The following is a 17,777-nucleotide window of genomic DNA, read 5'->3' on the forward strand; positions in this document are numbered from 1 at the left end:
GGAATAGGGGACAAGTCATTTGTTTTTGTTTGTAAGTGCCATCTGGGCTTGGACATTCCGGCAAAACAGATTTTTAATCTCTGTGACTCCTTCTCAAGGTTAAATAAAAAAATTCTGGGTCAAGTGTGGGCCTCAGGGTCTCCAAAAAACTAGAAAGATAAACATGTGTGTGTGTGTGTGTGTGTCATGATTGTATACTGCACACTCTTCCTCTGACCAAAGAGTATTAGATGAATTGCAAAAACTAAAATTGCACTTGGGAATAGCAACAGCCGATGTCATTACGCTTTATTCCTCTGTCTGGATGTAGCCACGGTTCCTCTGTCTGGATGTAGCCACAGTTCCTCTGTCTGGATGTAGCCACAGTTCCTCTGTCTGGATGTAGCCACAGTTCCTCTGTCTGGATGTATCCACAGTTCACGCTGGCGATGTTTTACACTATACGGAAGAACCTTAAAGAGGCAGGGCTGCCACAGTGGGGAAGGCTGTTATTATTTATTAGGCACTGGCCTACCTTGCACGTAATCATGTACATATGTTGGAAAGTCAGTTTGCATCACGTGTGCATTGTATTCCATGGACACATTTTAAACAGGTGTGTTCCCTAACGTGCCAACAGTCAAACCACATTCATATTTCTCTACCAAGAACCCGGGTGAGATTGATAAATGTCTTTATTCATTAGGTAGGTTACAGTTTGTCAGTCGTCATTATTGTAGGAATTACATTGTCAAATTGAAGTCATGTGTCCCTTCAAACCTGTGGGTTTTATTTCAAGACTAAAAACCAGCCAGGCTAATTTATTTATCCTCTGTACTGCCATAACCATTGGTCTGAGAGACCATATCTTAGACAAAAAAGAAAGATTCTGGCATGGACATTAGCATTCAGGGCTTCGGCCATTTTAAAATGGTGCAACCGGGTGTGGCTTCCAGATTAATCGACTGAGCTCTCTTCGTGACCAGTCGTGAAAGAATAACAATGACTATTTCAAAATGGAGATTCTTGGAGATTCAGTGGCTGACAGTTGTCATAAAGGCACATATGCCCAGTCCTCTTATCATCTCTCTGGAACAGCTTGGCCACAGAGAGGGCCCCTATACACACTGAGATCTAAGGCCTTTCTCTGACTGACAGAATCAGGGTAATACCTTCTGTAAGATCAGTGCTGTTCAATCAGACAGCTCGAGTCTCTACATGATTTTTTTTGTTGCTGTCGCAATTAACTTCCCCTTGAAGATTACTCTGTCTTTGCACATAATTTCTAACATCTGCAGCTGACAATTTATCATTAATAGCTTGTAACAACAAAAAAAACATTTTATTAATAATAATAATCATAAAACCTATTTGTTTATTCAAGAGGTCAATAAATTCATATTTATTTGATACGCTTAACATGGCTGCATAGATAATAACTGATATTCAGGCATATTCTTGGCCTTATACACCACATGTAATCATAGCTAACACTCAGGACATTCTTTAGCTTTTTCACTGATATACATGACACATGCTGTAGATTAACATATCAGCAGATACACACAGATAAATGCGGCTCGCCAAAATATGGGCACATAATACAACATATGTACATTCACATTCATCCAGTGTAAAGATATTCAGACTGAGAAGCATCTCTTTTCCTAGAGCTCCAGGCCACGTTACAGTTGTTACACAAGGCCACCGACGGTGGCCACAACAACGTTCATGTAATAAAATGTACAACCTCTACCGGTGTGTTGAGACGCACTGACGTCCTGTGAAGGCATTGTGTTAGCACAGGAAGTCGCCCCAGGCTTCAGAACGAGGCGACGGCCCAGCCACCAAAAGACGTCCTAAAGATGCCGCTCGACTTCCTGACTTCCTGGGGACATCCTAACGACAGATTGTTGCTAGCAGGGTAGGCTCCTTCTTGAGGGGCCAATCTAAATGGATAAACCGACTTAATCGACCAGCGTGTTCACAGAATGAGAAGCTACTTGTGGAGATGATACTCTTGTTACTAATCACATAACATCATTCAGTGATTCATTATGCTTAATTAATACAACTTTTTGTTCTCGAGGGATGAACGACTTCAGGTAACCAGATGCTGAAAGTAATTACTTGGTACATTGCCTAATCTTTCTCATGAGTAATAATCGGAGACAAGATACAGAGTCAGAAACCAATTAGGACGATGCGTAAAGTCCTTGATTCGAGGGTTTAGTTCCGGAGGTCAAGTGTGGGTTAGTTTGTGAGGTAGAAGATTATAAATAAGTGGATAACAGCCCTTGCATTGTTTTAGCTGCTTTAGGCCTGATCCAAACTAAAAAATTATCTCTAGTCACTGAGAATGTACTGATTGGCTTGGTAAGAAGGAAGGGAATACATATGTATACACATATATATATAAAACATGCAGCAAGAAAAACTGTAGGAGAATTCCCAGTGCAATGTGTCCCTTTAACTCCACACTATATTATCTGGAGTAAGTATTTTTATAATGTTTATACTGTGTATAGTTGTGTATAGGCTATAGACAGATAGAGAAGAGATTGAGCTGAAATTAGCAGTGGGCCAGAATCAAACCCATGCTGAAGCGTTAGATTGTTCACAAGAGGCATTGGCTTAAACTGCTAGACCACCCCAGGCCACTCACTGGCAATTTTTTTAGTGAAGAGGGGAACAAGACTAAACACGAATCGATTCTTTCCCATGAAATTCAATAGTTCTTCCTACAGGGAGAAATACACATTTGTCTGCTGATTGAACCAAAATTCTACTATTAAGATGTTATTCCATTCAGAACAGCTATTTTCATTTCACATGAACCAAGGCTAAGAAGATAATTACATGCATCTCAAATCACACCATTTCCCTTATTTGGTGAACAACTTATGACCTGAGCCAAAAGCAGTAAACGATTGCATATTTTTCATTAAACACTTACGTAATGATGGCTATTAAAGAAGATTCTTCACTACGGGCTGGGATATACTCAGATAGAGAAATGTCATGTCTCAAACCTGAGAACTGAAAAGGTCACTGTCTCAGCCACTAGAGGCCTCTCGGAGATCCAGTATGTTGACATTATATTCAATTCTGTTCCTTTATCCCCGGCTTCTCCTGAGGATTTGATCAGTATTGCTTACAGTGTGATGTTTCTTTTGGGGTTTTTTTCAGTTAAGTCTTACTTCTGGTCTTTTCTCTGTCTAGGGATCCAGTGAGCTAGGAAGCCTTCGACTTCCAAATTTGAAAGCCTCCAAGAGGGAGGATATTGTGCTTTAGCTGAGCTAAAAAAAAGTATGTAGAGTGCAATATTCCAATTTTTTATGCAAACATAATTCATGGTATTGCAATGTCTTATATCAAAGAGGGTAATGAATAAAACCAATTATGTCCCTCTGAAAAAACCCGTTCTTTATCCGGCTTGAAGGACCATCAAAAAGTGTAATCTTGTTAACTGTCACCTCAGAGACCGCTCATCACACTTCCTGGTCAGATGTAGACTCTCTGCCACGCAAAGAATAGATAACATGAGCTGGCATACGTCTAAAATAGTTGGCTGTTACCTGTAATTATAAATGCATATTATGAACCGATAAAAGAAACGGAGATAAAGAAAACTATTCACAAACGCCTGTTCTGACAGACGTGTCTTAAACAAGTTCAGACATGGACCAAGACAGAACTGTGGTACGCAATATAAACGCCAGGCAGTTACCTAACCTTTTGTCTGCCTGCTTCCGTGAATTACTTTCAATTATGAAACAGCGACTACGATTAAGAAAAATATTTTCCAGGAACGGCTTGGTAGAAAACAGCACCCACTGCTCCTATAAGTATCAGGGTCAAACATAGTGTGCTATATAGGAACAAAGTGCCATTTGGGACGTGAGCTTGTGTTAATAATGCCTTCTGGTATGCTCTAGCTACGCCTATAAACGTTTTAAGTAGCTGTTCGGTTTTGTCTTAAAGCTCTTCAAATTAAATGCTAAACAATAGCACAATAGTTCATATTGAAACGATGCAACCTAAAATGCAGGCCATTTTTATAACATAAATACATTTACATACGTTGATCTGATACATTTAGTATAGACATTTTGACAGGTTGCAGTGAACAAAGAGTGTATAAAAAAATAAATGGCTATATCCCTGTAGCGCTTTAGCTGTGGCTAGTGTGGCAACACTTAAGGAACTTTCGATTAATTCCTCGGCTGGAAAATCCTGGAAGATGGCAGATTACCGGCTTATTCCCTTTTAATTCCTGGGATACTCCAACTTGAATTTCATGAAAACCTGGGAATTATTTAAAGTTTTTGCGGGATTTTACACCCTTCTTGTGACATACAGCGTGGGCCTGTTTGTAGCTTGTTTTTCACTCGTTTCCCATCTCACTCGCTTGTTGCGTCGAGTCCCAGGCAGGCTGCTTTAGCGTCCTGTGTACACAAAATCTGAAAAGAAGTGGACCGAAATAAGGACTAAAAATCACAAAACATTCTCTTCTACATGATCAGTATTTATCCAGCTTTGTGAACTAAAATTTAAACGTCCCAAAACATTTCCCGAATGATGTGTGGTTGACCAGGCAATATGAACAATATGGGAAACTACTGAACTCGGCCACCCCTAAATTTCAGGTATTCAGGTGGCCTGGTGGTCATGTTAGCGTAATACTATTTCCATGGCTAGACAAATAGGCATTGTACTAGTTGTAATGACGTTGCTAAGCCTACAGGGTCTTTAGACATGTGCAGGGATTTCTATTCCATAGGTATGTAGGCCCATGTATAGCGTCTAATACTAAAACTCATTTTAATCTGTCGCATAAACCTAGATTATAATACACAGTGTATAAAAAAATGAGCAGGTGCTTTTATCCAAAGTGACTTTCAGGCACGTGTGCACGCGTTCACGCAGCGTGTTTTACACGGGAATCAAACCGGCAACCCGGACGGTTACAGGCGCCACGCCCTCTGAGCCACGAAGGGCCGCCGTCGGCTGCGACCCTCCGGGTGTCTTTGGCCGTCTTACCGCGGTAGTAGTCCGGGTTGAAGTTCTCGTAGATGGGATAGAGGGGGTTCTCCTGCTCGCTACGGAGCTTCCTGGCTCGCAGAACGTCTCGGACACACTGATGAAGGTAGGCGTACTGGCACTGTGTGGGAACCGAAGGCATTCACATGAACATCACCGGAGTACTTCTGTTAATCCGCTTTGTACTTTTCAATCAAACATTGCACTGCAGAATTTTTGGATTTTACCCACTGTCAATTTAACTAACGGAACGGTGCTTGGGTGCCTGATAAAAACCATACAGCGACTACCGTGGCTCCTGAATAGGGCTAGTGCCGGACAGACACTGTGCATGAGGACCCCGCGTGAACGCGGCTTTCATCCTACTCATCTAAAGCTAGCCGGAGGGGCTACGACGCCGCGTCCCAGGATCAAACGCGGGCCACCGCAATTACCTCAGTCTGCACCATGTGAGAGCGGTGAAGCCTGAGGTCGAACACACAGCCGTAGATGTCCACGGTGCCCCTGACATCCAGCTGCTGCAAGACCCGGTCCAGGACAATGAACGTGCCCGTGCGACCCACGCCAGCACTGAGCGGGGGAGGAAAAGAGAGGAAGGGAGTACGGGGGGGGCGGGGGGGGGTTACATCAGAGACATTTAATCTTATTATACATGGATTCACTTGTGAAGGAATAAGATCTAAATTGTTTGATATTAGTATTTAACTGCATTGCCGTGCCTACAGAGCACCAAGTTGAATGCAATAAAAAGGACCCTTCCCTGGCTTAGACAAAGACTGACCCCCCCCCCCCCCCCACACACACACACACACAGACTGTCGCTCTGACAGTAATGATAAACAATGACGACCCATCTCAATCCATCATCTACAACAGTGAACATAACAGTACTACAGCCCAGCCGTAATGCTTCAGTGATATCCAGCCCAGCAGTACTGGCAGAGCTCCCACCTCACACCCGCAAATAAAAGTAGAGCGTCTGGGAAATAAGAGGGAGCTGGTCAGGGGCAGTAATTCATTTGTCTAGAGCCTAGTGTTAATCGCGAGCCTAGTGGTTGCCGGTTTGAATCCCCAAGCCGACAAGGTGACAACTGAGTTGTTATGCCCCTGAGTGAGGCACTTAACATTCATTTCTCCTGTTCGTTTCTCTGGTATGGGAAATATATTGTTTTAGTGGGACCCAAACCCATGAAAACATGACTCCTAACTCTCAGCGGTACGTTGAGACCCTGACAGGGTGACCTGGACCCGAGAAGACGGGTCTAGATTTTATTCACTTCAACGGAGGATACAATGCCTCCAACTGGGCCTGAGAAATACCACTGAATGGAGAGAGAAACCGCTGAGTAATGGATTGGAGGTAAAATCAATCTTCTCCTAATCTGGCGGAGAAGGCACCCTTTCTTACTTCACTAAAAGTGTGTTTAAAGGCATTTGACTTAATTGGATTGGTTTCCACTGAAGGAGAGCAGAAGACGATGAATCATGGGGAGTTTCTAATCTAATTTCCGTCCCGTGTTAAGTGCTGCTGGGAACCTGATGGTTAATTTACATTTATTCATTTATTATTAATTCGTGGACTTCTATTTGATACACGGCCCTTCAAGCCACACCCGATACTTTTTTTAACGTGTGTTCTGTATTTTTCATTTTTTTCAAGCAAAGGCGTGTGTTGCTTCATCTCTATGTTCCTTCTGAATGACTGTTTCTGACGTGTAGCTAAGGGACACCCATTTTAAATTTACATTCAACGGTGTTCATTAACCTTTAACAAAGTAGGTTTTGCATTGAGTCTCAGGAAATGATTGGCACCTTATCCTCCAGACATCTAGGGCTGCCCGTGACCGCTACCCATGATGCTCTTTCGCCTATTAGCGCTTGTCTCATGCAGGCATGCAATCTGAAGGCCACGGGCATGTTTTGGCGTGCACACAAGTGCATGGAAACACAGGGACACACGAAGGCACACAGACTTCTTTTATTGGCGAGTCACAGCATGAAAGCAGGGCAACTGAGGGAATGTGTAAAGCGAAAGTAATAAAATATAGAAACTGTGACGAAGGAGGGGGAGAGAGAGAGGCAGGCAGACAGGGATGGCCTTGAGAGATCAGAATCCAATAACACTCTATGTGACTGTGGGGGAGTGGGGGGTGGGATTTGGGGGGCTGCTCTATGCGGTGTCCCCATCTCTGGCCATTAAGATGAGGAGATGTTCAATTATTAACCCGCTTCGTTCTACATCCTCTCAGTCATGTCTCGTGGCTTTTTACACAAGGGGGAACTCTCCCTAACGGAATGAACTCTCTGCTGTGTTTAAATCTGTGTTTAAAGGCCGCTGAGTTTGAAACAAACAATCACTTAAGTTCCCCACAAAACAAACACCTACACACCTACCCACACACACACGCGCGCGCGAGGTTCTCCACTAACCTGCAGTGCACCACCGTGGCGCCGGTGCTGGGGGATCTGTCGATGTAATCTCGGACAGTCCGCACAAACTGGATGAGGGACTGGGTGGTTTCCGGGACTCCGTGGTCAGGCCACACTGTGTAGTGGAGGTGTCTGACCACACGGGGGTGGCCGGGTCGGCCCTCCTGGGAGAGATGAGGGGAGGAGGGGGGATGTGAGGAACGTAACGACAGAAGACACCCTGGTTCTCCAGTGCCGGCGCCACAAATCTTGTCATACGTATCTGGTTGCGTTCATGCCGAGGTTTACATTTTATTAATTTTTTTAATCCATAATGGATAAATTCTTAATTGATGTAGTTGGATGTAGCTGGAGTTGAAACCTACAGGAGGGTAGATCTCCAGGAGCAGGGTTGGAGTGCCTTGTATCTGTATTACTAGCTACTTACGGAGTGGATATTGAACTCCCTGATAGTCCACTCGGCCAGGACCGACTCAGAGTGCATCTGAACCACCAGATCTCCGTAGTACAGAGGCTCCCTGTCGGAAGGCCAGTACTGGTCACACTTCACCTGGCAGGAGGCACGAACAACGACATGGGGGTTAGAACGGTTGGTTTTAATAATTAGTCGGCCGATGATCTAGTGTGTCAGGTGTAAAGGAAAGTTCCGACATCCTGTTCATCCTGGGGAAAACCTAAGTTAGGTTGAAGACCGATTCGTCGTTGACAACAATATGTTACTGACTAGTTGATTGGTTGAGAGTCAGACTAGTTAATTGGTTGGTTGGCTGACTAACAATTTGGTGGGTTAATTTAGTGGCTCATATTAGTTGACACACTTCCCATCCACTCACACACTTCCCATCCATGGAAGATGTTATGTCATGTTCTTAGATGGTCTAATGGATTTTGATCAAGAAACTATTGTACACGTCTTCGTGTCACTACGGAAACACCCCTGCCCTGTCTCACCCACACGTACCCCACCTCCCCACTCGACTCACCCGTCCTGTCTCACCCCCCCCCCCCCCCCCCCCCCACACACAAGACTCACCCGTCCTTTCTCAACACACTGCGTCACCATGACGATATTGTACACGTCGTGCTCCCATACCATCCTCCAGAAGTCGTCTTTGGTCCCGGGGAGGGGTCCCTGGGTAGCGATGTACTCCCTGCGGAAGTTGTTCCCCTGAAATGGACAGACGGGGAAATGATTGGTCTTGAGTGAGTTGGTGTTGTTCTGATTCAATACCGAACACTGAGTTGTAGTGGCGTTTCAAGGCGAGGCCATATGTGCCACTCGCTTTAGATACGATGTCACAGTGACAGGGCAGTGTTACCAACCAAGCTGCACTGAGATGTGCTGACATGTAAGTGAAAGGTTGTTGGGAAGTATACGAGAGCTGGACTTCCTCACACACTTCAAATATTTTGGGCCGCAGATTTTTCCATTGAAGACTTCCATCATTTCCGCACAGGTTCCAACCGTCATTTTTAAGATGGGCGGCTGCTATATTAATTGTATGACATCATTGTATGACATAATATGATTTTCCGATTTGGTAAATGGCAACTTTTTTATTTTGTTGTTTCTGTGTATTTAGCTGGAAATTCACATTTTGAAATGCTTAGATGTGTGGACAAAGCAATGATGGTCTCAGAGAGATCCACCTCACTAGAGAAAAGAGCCAAAGACCTAGAAGGTAAACTTCAACCATGGCATTTAAAAGTCAATGGAAACATTAAAGCTAACCTGCCCTAATGACTGTTAAGGTTCTGGGTCTAACAGGGGGCAAGTCCTGTAGCCCTTCAGCCTGCTGGTCTGTCTGAAGAGCCCGAGAGAACCACAGGGATTGGAGAAACTCATTAGTACAAACAAGCAGAGAGAGAGAGGGAGCGAGAGAGACTATGAGTGTGTGTGTGTGAATTGTAATCATGAGTCACCAGGCAGCCTCACAGCACCCTATCCCGGACTGTACCCATCCCCCCACCCCCCACCCCCCACACACAGCTTACACTCAGACCAATTACTGCCTGATTGACACGCAGAGCCGACTGTGTCTGAGTGGGGGGGCTAATATGAGTGGTGATGGGGGGGCTAATGCATTAAACACATACCTACTGTAGGACTGTCAGAATTCTAGCCTTGACCTGCTTGACCCTCCCTCCTTGTTTCCCTCCCCTCCTTTCCTCCCTCCCTCCCCTCCTTCCCTCCCTCACTTCCCTCCCTGTGTGTGTCTGTGTGGATGTGATATAGTCCTGTGTGTGGATGTGATATAGTCCCGTGTGTGTCTGTGTGGATGTGATATAGTCCTGTGTGTGGATGTGATATAGTCCTGTGTGTGTCTGTGTGGATGTGATATAGTCCTGTGTGTGGATGTGATATAGTCCTGTGTGTGTCTGTGTGGATGTGATATAGTCCTGTGTGTGTCTGTGTGGAGGTTGTGATATAGTCCTGTGTGTGTCTGTGTGGATGTGATATAGTCCTGTGTGTGTCTGTGTGGATGTGATATAGTCCTGTCTGTGTCTGTGTGGATGTGATATAGTCCTGTGTGTGTCTGTGTGGAGGTTGTGATATAGTCCTGTGTGTGTCTGTGTGGAGGTTGTGATATAGTCCTGTGTGTGTCTGTGTGGAGGTTGTGATATAGTCCTGTGTGTGTCTGTGTGGAGGTTGTGATATAGTCCTGTGTGTGTCTGTGTGGAGGTTGTGATATAGTCCTGTGTGTGTCTGTGTGGAGGTTGTGATATAGTCCTGTGTGTGTCTGTGTGGAGGTTGTGATATAGTCCTGTGTGTGTCTGTGTGGAGGTTGTGATATAGTTAACCTACTGGTATATAGCTGGCATTGATGAAGTCAGAGCAGGGGTCATCCTCCTGGAAGGACAGCTTCACTCTGGTGGAGTCATCTAGAAAGGATATAAGATACTGTTGATGTCACACAAACACTGAATACACTGCTTGGCAGGCTCTTTTATACAGCGATTCACAGAGATGAATGTATTTTCACAAAATGCGGCTCTCCCCAGTCTCCTCAAGCCGGCCCCACAAGCCACTCGACAAGGACGTTGTACGCCGCAACCCACGAGCACGGAGGACAGCGAATTCTCCGGCCAACAACCACAATTGGGTTTGCCGTCGCAAGAGCACAATGAGACCAGCTAGCCCTCTCCGACATCAACCCATTTGCCGTGCTGCAAAGTGCTTACTTTTTACCATTCAGGAGGCCTAGCCCGGGTATTTGTTTAGCGCATGAAACCGATTTTAAGCAGTCGTTTCCACGTTCTAAGGTTTTGCCACCTAACACCCCACACGGGAAAGCACAGATGACACCAGGAGTTCCCAACCTTGGTGGCGCGTCACGAAAATCGGGCACCCGAGCCTCGTAAGGTAAATAAAATGTAATGTAATTAACTGAATATATTCAAATGTTTTCATTAACTTTATTATTTCGTCTGTGTAAACTTGCTACTTGCTATTTTTACATGGCAAGCTTTTTCCACTTCGCAACATTAAGCAGGAAATGTATCTCCTCGAATTGCATTATTGCTTGAATAAACACTTTTCAGATAGATAACATTAGAATATTCCAGACCAATTAAATTAATGTGCTTGAGCAACGACAAAGCAGAAATTTAAATTGGCAAAAGAAAGTAGCTGCCTAGCGGATATATGCTCTGTTAGTCCCAAAAGGCACCATATTGACTACTTGTTAAAAGGTCAGATGTAGTCCAGTATCTAGGGGATTAGAAGCCATTTCAGACACACACCTGTTGTCAGACTGTGAAGTGCAAAGAGTACAACAAAAATGTTCCAATGTCCACACACTTTCAAATGTCTTTCATGTACATTAATACTAGGATAACAATAATTGTCATTAAATGCATTCAGTGTACAAAAACAAACTAATTTAGACGGTAACTATATTCAAATATTATTTTGAATATGCCTTCTCACTGACACTCAATATACTCATCATATCTAACATTATCCATCTTCTCATCTCCCCGCCCTCTCTCTCTCTCTCTACCACCTTTCTCTCCAGTTTCTCCCGCTCCTCCCAGATGTCTGTGAGTACTTCAGCCCTACTGTCTGCGTGTACAGTTACATCTGTGGGCTACTCACAGGGCAATATGTTGTTGTAGCGGTTCTTGCCCCTGTTCTCTGGTTGACGGGATGCGTCCAGGGGCTGGTTTCTGCCCACGTCCTTCAGGTCCTGGGGGAGGGGGCACAGGAATATTGAATGCTCTATTCAGGGCCGGTTCCAGGCATAAACGATATGAGCGGTCGCATAGGGCCCCCGACCGCTAAATCATATTTTGCTTAGGGCCCCCAAAAGGTTAGAGCCGCCACTGGCTTTAGTGGACCAGGTCCATGGGCTAGGGGCCGTACACAATAAAGTCAGAGGGTTGATAAATTGAAGCCTATGCTAACTCATAATTAACAGCTCTGAAGCTCTGTACCTCAAACTCTTCAGACAGGAGGTAATTTGAGTCGGTCTGCAGCTTGTTGAGGTGGGACTCGAAGTGAGAAGCTTTGATGGGGCTGAAAGGAAACCGAGAAGATCATTTGAATTCAGGATTTACAAGGTGAATGTAAAAGTGAAATATTGAACTCTGAAAATGTATTGGCTAAATGTGGTGGTGAATCAGACCATATACTACGGTTATAACTGAGTTAATGTGTCACCGTTCTAATAGTGTTGGCAATGGTGTATAAAAGCAATAGCACACCTGAGTTTTGGTGTGCATGGCCAATATAACAAAACCCTGTTGCGTAAATGCACAAGATTTATTGGGATCTGAGGATTTATATACAGCAGGTTAATACGATTCATTTGATTTAATAAGAAAACTACTAATATGACTCTAGAGGGCCCTGGCCATGTGGTAATGGCCACACCAGAAATTGTACCCTCAACCCTCAAATAAAAGGAGAGGATCTATACATATTAATTGTTAGATTTGAAAGCCGACCTTTTGGAGCATAGAGACGAAAGCAGCCGATAACACGGTACCGACCCAAACCTTACGGAGGGCCCAGCACACCTGTCCACTGATAATACAGGTAGTATGAGAGGCATGTACCAGTGTGGGCAGTGTGTAAAACAACATACACTCACCTTGAGATGCGTCGGTTGCTGAAAGAGAGCAGACGAGAGAGGGAGTGATTAGATCTGAGTTACACACTTCATTTCCCACCGCAACTTGGTGATTCAGACTGCGTGTCGGCATGTATTTCTCATTTCCACCAAATTTAACCAGGTCGTCCGATTGGGATCCAAAGAGCTGTAAATGCAAATATACGTTGCTTGAAACAACCCTTGAGGGTGTGGTTCTATTTAATGCTTGATATTTCTAAAGTGTTGAGGTGCATTGTATCTTAATTTGATCGTCATCCTGTTTTTTCAGGAAGATGCCTGCACAGAAAAGAAATGCGAACTGGTTAAAAAGGCTTCTGAAGCTTGTATTTCCCCCTTTAAAATGCCCCCATTGATTTTCCCTAACAAAAAATATATATAAATAATGGTTATTAACTATAATACAGATAACAATTCACACTTCACAGTGTTACGGCACATTGCTATTCCTCCTGTGAAACTGATTCACATTAAGATACAGCATCTGTAGAGAGAGGTTCATTGTGTGGTTAATCCTCACTCAGTACTAACTGACCAACAACCTAGGGATCAATCATGGTTGTCCCTCCCCTGCCACGAGGCCTGATGACTGGTAAGTTAAAACTCAGGGATCAATCATGGTTGTCCCTCCCCTGCCACGAGGCCTGATGACTGGTAAGTTAAAACTCAGGGATCAATCATGGTTGTCCCTCCCCTGCCTCGAGGTCTGCTGACTGGTAAATTAAAACTCAAGGATTAGTGGTGTTTTTCCACCAAAAGGGCAGATTAATAAACAGTAGTGGTTTAAATAGCACACTTTCCAGATGTATCCCAGATGTTGATCTACTGAAACAACTGTAACAATGATTGCCTGCCTTATTTCAACACACACATAGACACCCACACAGGGCTGGCAGCCTTTTGGGGGCCCAAAGCAATATTTGATTTGGGGCCCCCTCCCCTAGCGGTATGGGGCCCCCTAGCTGTTGGAGGCCCTAAGCAACCGGCCTGTGCCCGCACAGACACACACACACACACACACACACACACACACACAGCTATTTATAGAGGGAGAGTGTCGTCCCTCTCTGTCCCTGTGTGTGTGTGTGTGTGTGTGTGTGTGATGGTGGGCACGGAGTGATGGACAATCTGTTTCGGACTGTCACCACATGTGAAGCCCTTCTCCTTGCTCCGATTCCCATGTCACTCACTAGTTCAAAGAAATGAAAAGAGAGGAGCAGAGTGTAATGTTTTATTGATTATTTTTATATTGTATTATTTAAAATTCTACTGCCAAGTCCTACTGCCTCCCTGAATCTCTCTAGATGTACTCAAGCGACCACAAGGTCATCCTGACATCCCTCCTTCGTTGCCACTAATCTGGAATCTGTAGAAATTCACTGTTGTTTGCCAAATGTATTCTAGTCACAAGATAATACATACCTCTGCACTGTACTGTCTGAGTGTGTGTACTGTGTGTGTTTAGCGTGTGGGTCTGTGTGTGTTTGTGTCACTCACCTTCGGACTCCCACGTACATCCCAGACGTCGGTACCTCCTTCCAAATGTTCATCCGGACCACAGGACTCTCCTGGACAGCCCTGCAGCACACAGACCCACAATCCATCAACCTGCCTCTTAGCGTCCAAATTGTCCAAATCGTTTTTCTTTTTCTCAAACAGGAAGCAAAACTGCGAGCAGGCAACCGCCCTCACACACGTTATTGTCCTAGTAGGACCCGGTACTTCCAGCAGGATGTGGGAAATGACTCATTCTTCAGTCATTAATACATCATTTCTAATTAAAGGAACGTTAGTGTGATAGATAATGTGGCCAGGACTCCGCAATAAGGTTAGACGTCGTTAGTAGACCCGGATTAAGGACACGTTCCAAACGGCAGCCATTCCCTTCATAGTGCACCAGTTCTTACCAGGATGTGTACTGGGCTTTGGTTGAGGAATTAGAGTGACATTTGGAACGCTGCCGAGTGATGTCGATCATTAATCAACGTGTTATAGCTCCAGACGCCAAATTACTCACATAAATAATAGAAAAGCCCTAAACAGCGTTATTTACTTTGTGCGCAAGACACATGCAAATATATATCCACAGGCCAAACTGCGTCAGGTTGTGCGACGGAATGACATCAAACAGTGCTAGCCGACTAAGCTAAAGCCCACGCGTGAGCCTAGGGAGCTGCCCGGCCTTGGTCTAAAAGCTTCAACGTCACATGTAGGCCTGGACTCACACTTTGCGGACCCTCTGTCTGTAGATTAGCAGGGAGATGACGGCGATTACCATCCCGATGAGGAACATGCCTGCGCTGATGCCCTCAATGACTCCTCCTAAAGGTTCTGGGGGTGGGGGTGGGGGTGGGGTGGGGGTTACACACACAAAACAAACGTCAATGAGTAACCCCGCAAACCACGGCTGTGAGAATAGCCAAGAAACTGGCAGAGAAAACATACAAACACCTGTTGTCACATTGCTGGAACGTTAAGTATTACCTCAACATCAGTGAATGAAATCATGGTTATGGCATTAGAGATGGTCAGGCCGCTGAGCTGGTTTGATCAGAGCTGTATGGCCACTACATGATGTATCATCGTCAATACTGCATCAGTACTAGTATTACTACCACAACTACTAGTACTATTAACAGGACTACTAACCGAGGTACGACTACTGGTACTACTACTGGTACTACTACTTGTACTGCTACTTGTACTGCTACTGGTACAACTACTACATCCATTAATACAATAACTACTATATATACTATATACAATAACTACACCTATTACTTCTACAACTAGTACTACTAATAATAACAAATATAATAATGATAATATTAATACTAATATAGGCTCAGTTCTGGGTATGAACTGTAGGCTGTATTGTTCAGATGCAGTATTGTGAATACAGTGGATATAAAGGTCTACACACCCCTGTTAAAATGCCTGGTTCAAGAATGAGACAAAGATAGGTTATGTCAGAACTTTTTCCACTTTTAATGTGACCTATATTGTGAACAATTCAATTGAAAAACAAACTGAAATCTTTGAGGGGGAAAAATGAAAAATAAAAACTTTACAATAACCTGGTTGCACAAATGTGCACACCCTCTTATATCTGGGGATGTGGCTGTGTTCAGAATTAACCAATCACATTCAAACTCATGTTAAGTAATTACACACCTGCCATAATTTAAAGTGACGAAAATATGTCACAACAGAGACATTACCAAGAACTGGACGTCAAAATCAATCAAAATTGATGAAAATACGAGAAGAAAACTGGTCAGGGAGGCTTCCAAGAGGCCTACAGCAACATTACAGGAAATTCTGGCAAGTACTGGCTGTGTGCTACATGTGACAATCTCCCGTATTCTTCATATGAATGAGCTATGGGAAAGGGTGGCAAGACGGAAGCCTTTTCTTACAAAGAAAAACATCCAAATCCGGTTGAAGTTTGCAAAAACAAACATCAAGGAGCCCAAAAGCATGTGGGAAAATGTGTTATGGTCTGATGAAACCAAGGTTGAACTTTTTGGCCATAATTCCAATAGGTATGTTTGGCGCAAAAACAACACAGCACATCACCCAAAGAACACCATACCCACAGTGAAGCAAGGCAGTGGCAGCATCATGCTTTGGGGCTGTTTTTCTTCAGCTGGAACCAGGGCCTTAGTCAGGGTGGAGGGAATTATGAACAGTTCCAAATGCCAGGCAATTGTGGCACAAAACCTTCGGGTGTCCGTTAGAAAGCTGAAGATGACGTTCACCTTTCAGCACGACAACGACCCAAAGCACACATCCAAATCCACAAAAGCATGGCTTTACCAGAAGAAGATTAACGTTTTGGAATGGCCCAGCCAGAGCCCAGACCTGAATCCAATCGAACATCTGTGTGGTGATCTGCAGAGGGATGTGCACAGGAGATGTTCTCGCAATCTGACAGAGTTGGAGCGCTTTTGCAAAGAAGAGTGGGATAAATATTGCTACATCAAGATGTGCCATGCTAATTGACTCCTACCCAAAAAGACTGAGTGCTGTAATAAAATCAAAAAGTGCTTCAACAAAGAATTAGTTTAAGGGTGTGCACGATTATGCAACCAAGTTACTATGAGTTTTTTATTTTTCCCCTTCAAAGATTTCAGTTTGTTTTTCAATTGAATTGTTCACATTATGGGTCATATTAAAGGTGGAAAAAGTTCTGACCTGACTTATCTTTGTCTCATTCTTTTACATCACAAGAACCTGGCATTCTAACAGGGGTGTGTAGACTTTTAAATCCACTGTAAATAATAATATTAGAAAAAAGAAATTGTCAAGGATGGCAGTGCTGAACGAAAGAATCGAGAGAACGAGAGAAAAGAAAAATGGCTGTGAAAGTGTTGTTCCCAGGGTGAGGGGAACAGGACAACGTCCGAGGTGAACGACAGAGACAGGAGGAATGACAAACGGCCGACAGGGATGAGAACGAGAGGCGACGTGTGTTTCTGTGCTCACCTGGTTGTGTCCTGATGGGGGCGGACAGGTATGTGTCTGTGTAGAGGGGCCGGGGGAACTCTCTCTGGTCCTCATCGAACAGCTGAGTAAAGGCACGCACACTCACTCTGGACGGAGACATTAGAACAGCTATCGATCTACATTATTAACAACTGACATCCCTAATGGAGTTGGAAAACCTTTGTTTTGACCTTCAGTATACATGAGAGCTAGGCATTGAGCAGAACTCCTGTCTTCCTGGATTAGCTGTGGGGTCTGATGAATACATTTAATTTCACTGTTTACCTGTAGGCAGTCTTGGGCTTGAGAGGGCCATCACAGAAGTGGTGGACATTCCTGTTGTGATTGTGTTCGTCATCCTCCTCTAAATCACAGGGCCCTCCGAGCCGGTCCAATCCCGCCCCCAGGTTAACCTCAAACACTGGCCCGGCCCCCACGTCTTGGTCCTGGGCACAGCGACTAGGAAAGTAGCCTGTCTGGTAGGCCCGAACGGAGCTGTTGCTTCTGTAGTCCTGGTAAGTGGGCAGAGGATGGAGCTGCTCGGGCTGTAGGATCTCGTTTTCTGGGAAGGACGATATAATACAGTAGGATTGTAAGACCTGTGTGTAAAATGTACGCAACCCTCTCTAAACACCTCAGCGCTCACCCCCTCCATACCTCCCTCTGCAACTCATGACTAACAATCTTGGACTAACTAATTTGGACAGCTCCGACACTGGGATG

General features: G+C 44.5%; 1 protein-coding gene across 1 annotated transcript in view; it reads right to left on the reverse strand.

Annotated features, from left to right (window-relative positions):
- Positions 1 to 656: 656 nt before the first annotated feature.
- The window catches only part of ptprb (protein tyrosine phosphatase receptor type b), a 39,119-nt gene continuing 21,998 nt past the window's right edge, over positions 657 to 17,777 (reverse strand). Inside the window, exons 19-32 of the mRNA XM_029114370.2 lie at positions 17,340 to 17,616; positions 17,055 to 17,161; positions 14,792 to 14,897; positions 14,064 to 14,144; positions 12,549 to 12,566; positions 11,890 to 11,971; positions 11,552 to 11,642; positions 10,259 to 10,335; positions 8,486 to 8,620; positions 7,880 to 8,002; positions 7,453 to 7,616; positions 5,457 to 5,592; positions 5,023 to 5,143; positions 657 to 4,442 (exon numbers count right to left, since the gene is read on the reverse strand). Coding sequence (XP_028970203.2) covers positions 4,420 to 4,442; positions 5,023 to 5,143; positions 5,457 to 5,592; positions 7,453 to 7,616; positions 7,880 to 8,002; positions 8,486 to 8,620; positions 10,259 to 10,335; positions 11,552 to 11,642; positions 11,890 to 11,971; positions 12,549 to 12,566; positions 14,064 to 14,144; positions 14,792 to 14,897; positions 17,055 to 17,161; positions 17,340 to 17,616 — 1,541 coding nt within the window. The 3' untranslated portion in view covers positions 657 to 4,419. The remainder of the gene's footprint in view (positions 4,443 to 5,022; positions 5,144 to 5,456; positions 5,593 to 7,452; positions 7,617 to 7,879; positions 8,003 to 8,485; positions 8,621 to 10,258; positions 10,336 to 11,551; positions 11,643 to 11,889; positions 11,972 to 12,548; positions 12,567 to 14,063; positions 14,145 to 14,791; positions 14,898 to 17,054; positions 17,162 to 17,339; positions 17,617 to 17,777) is intronic.

Source organism: Esox lucius, chromosome 18 (assembly GCF_011004845.1).
Source record: "Esox lucius isolate fEsoLuc1 chromosome 18, fEsoLuc1.pri, whole genome shotgun sequence".
In the NCBI taxonomy this organism is placed as follows: Eukaryota; Metazoa; Chordata; class Actinopteri; order Esociformes; family Esocidae; genus Esox; species Esox lucius.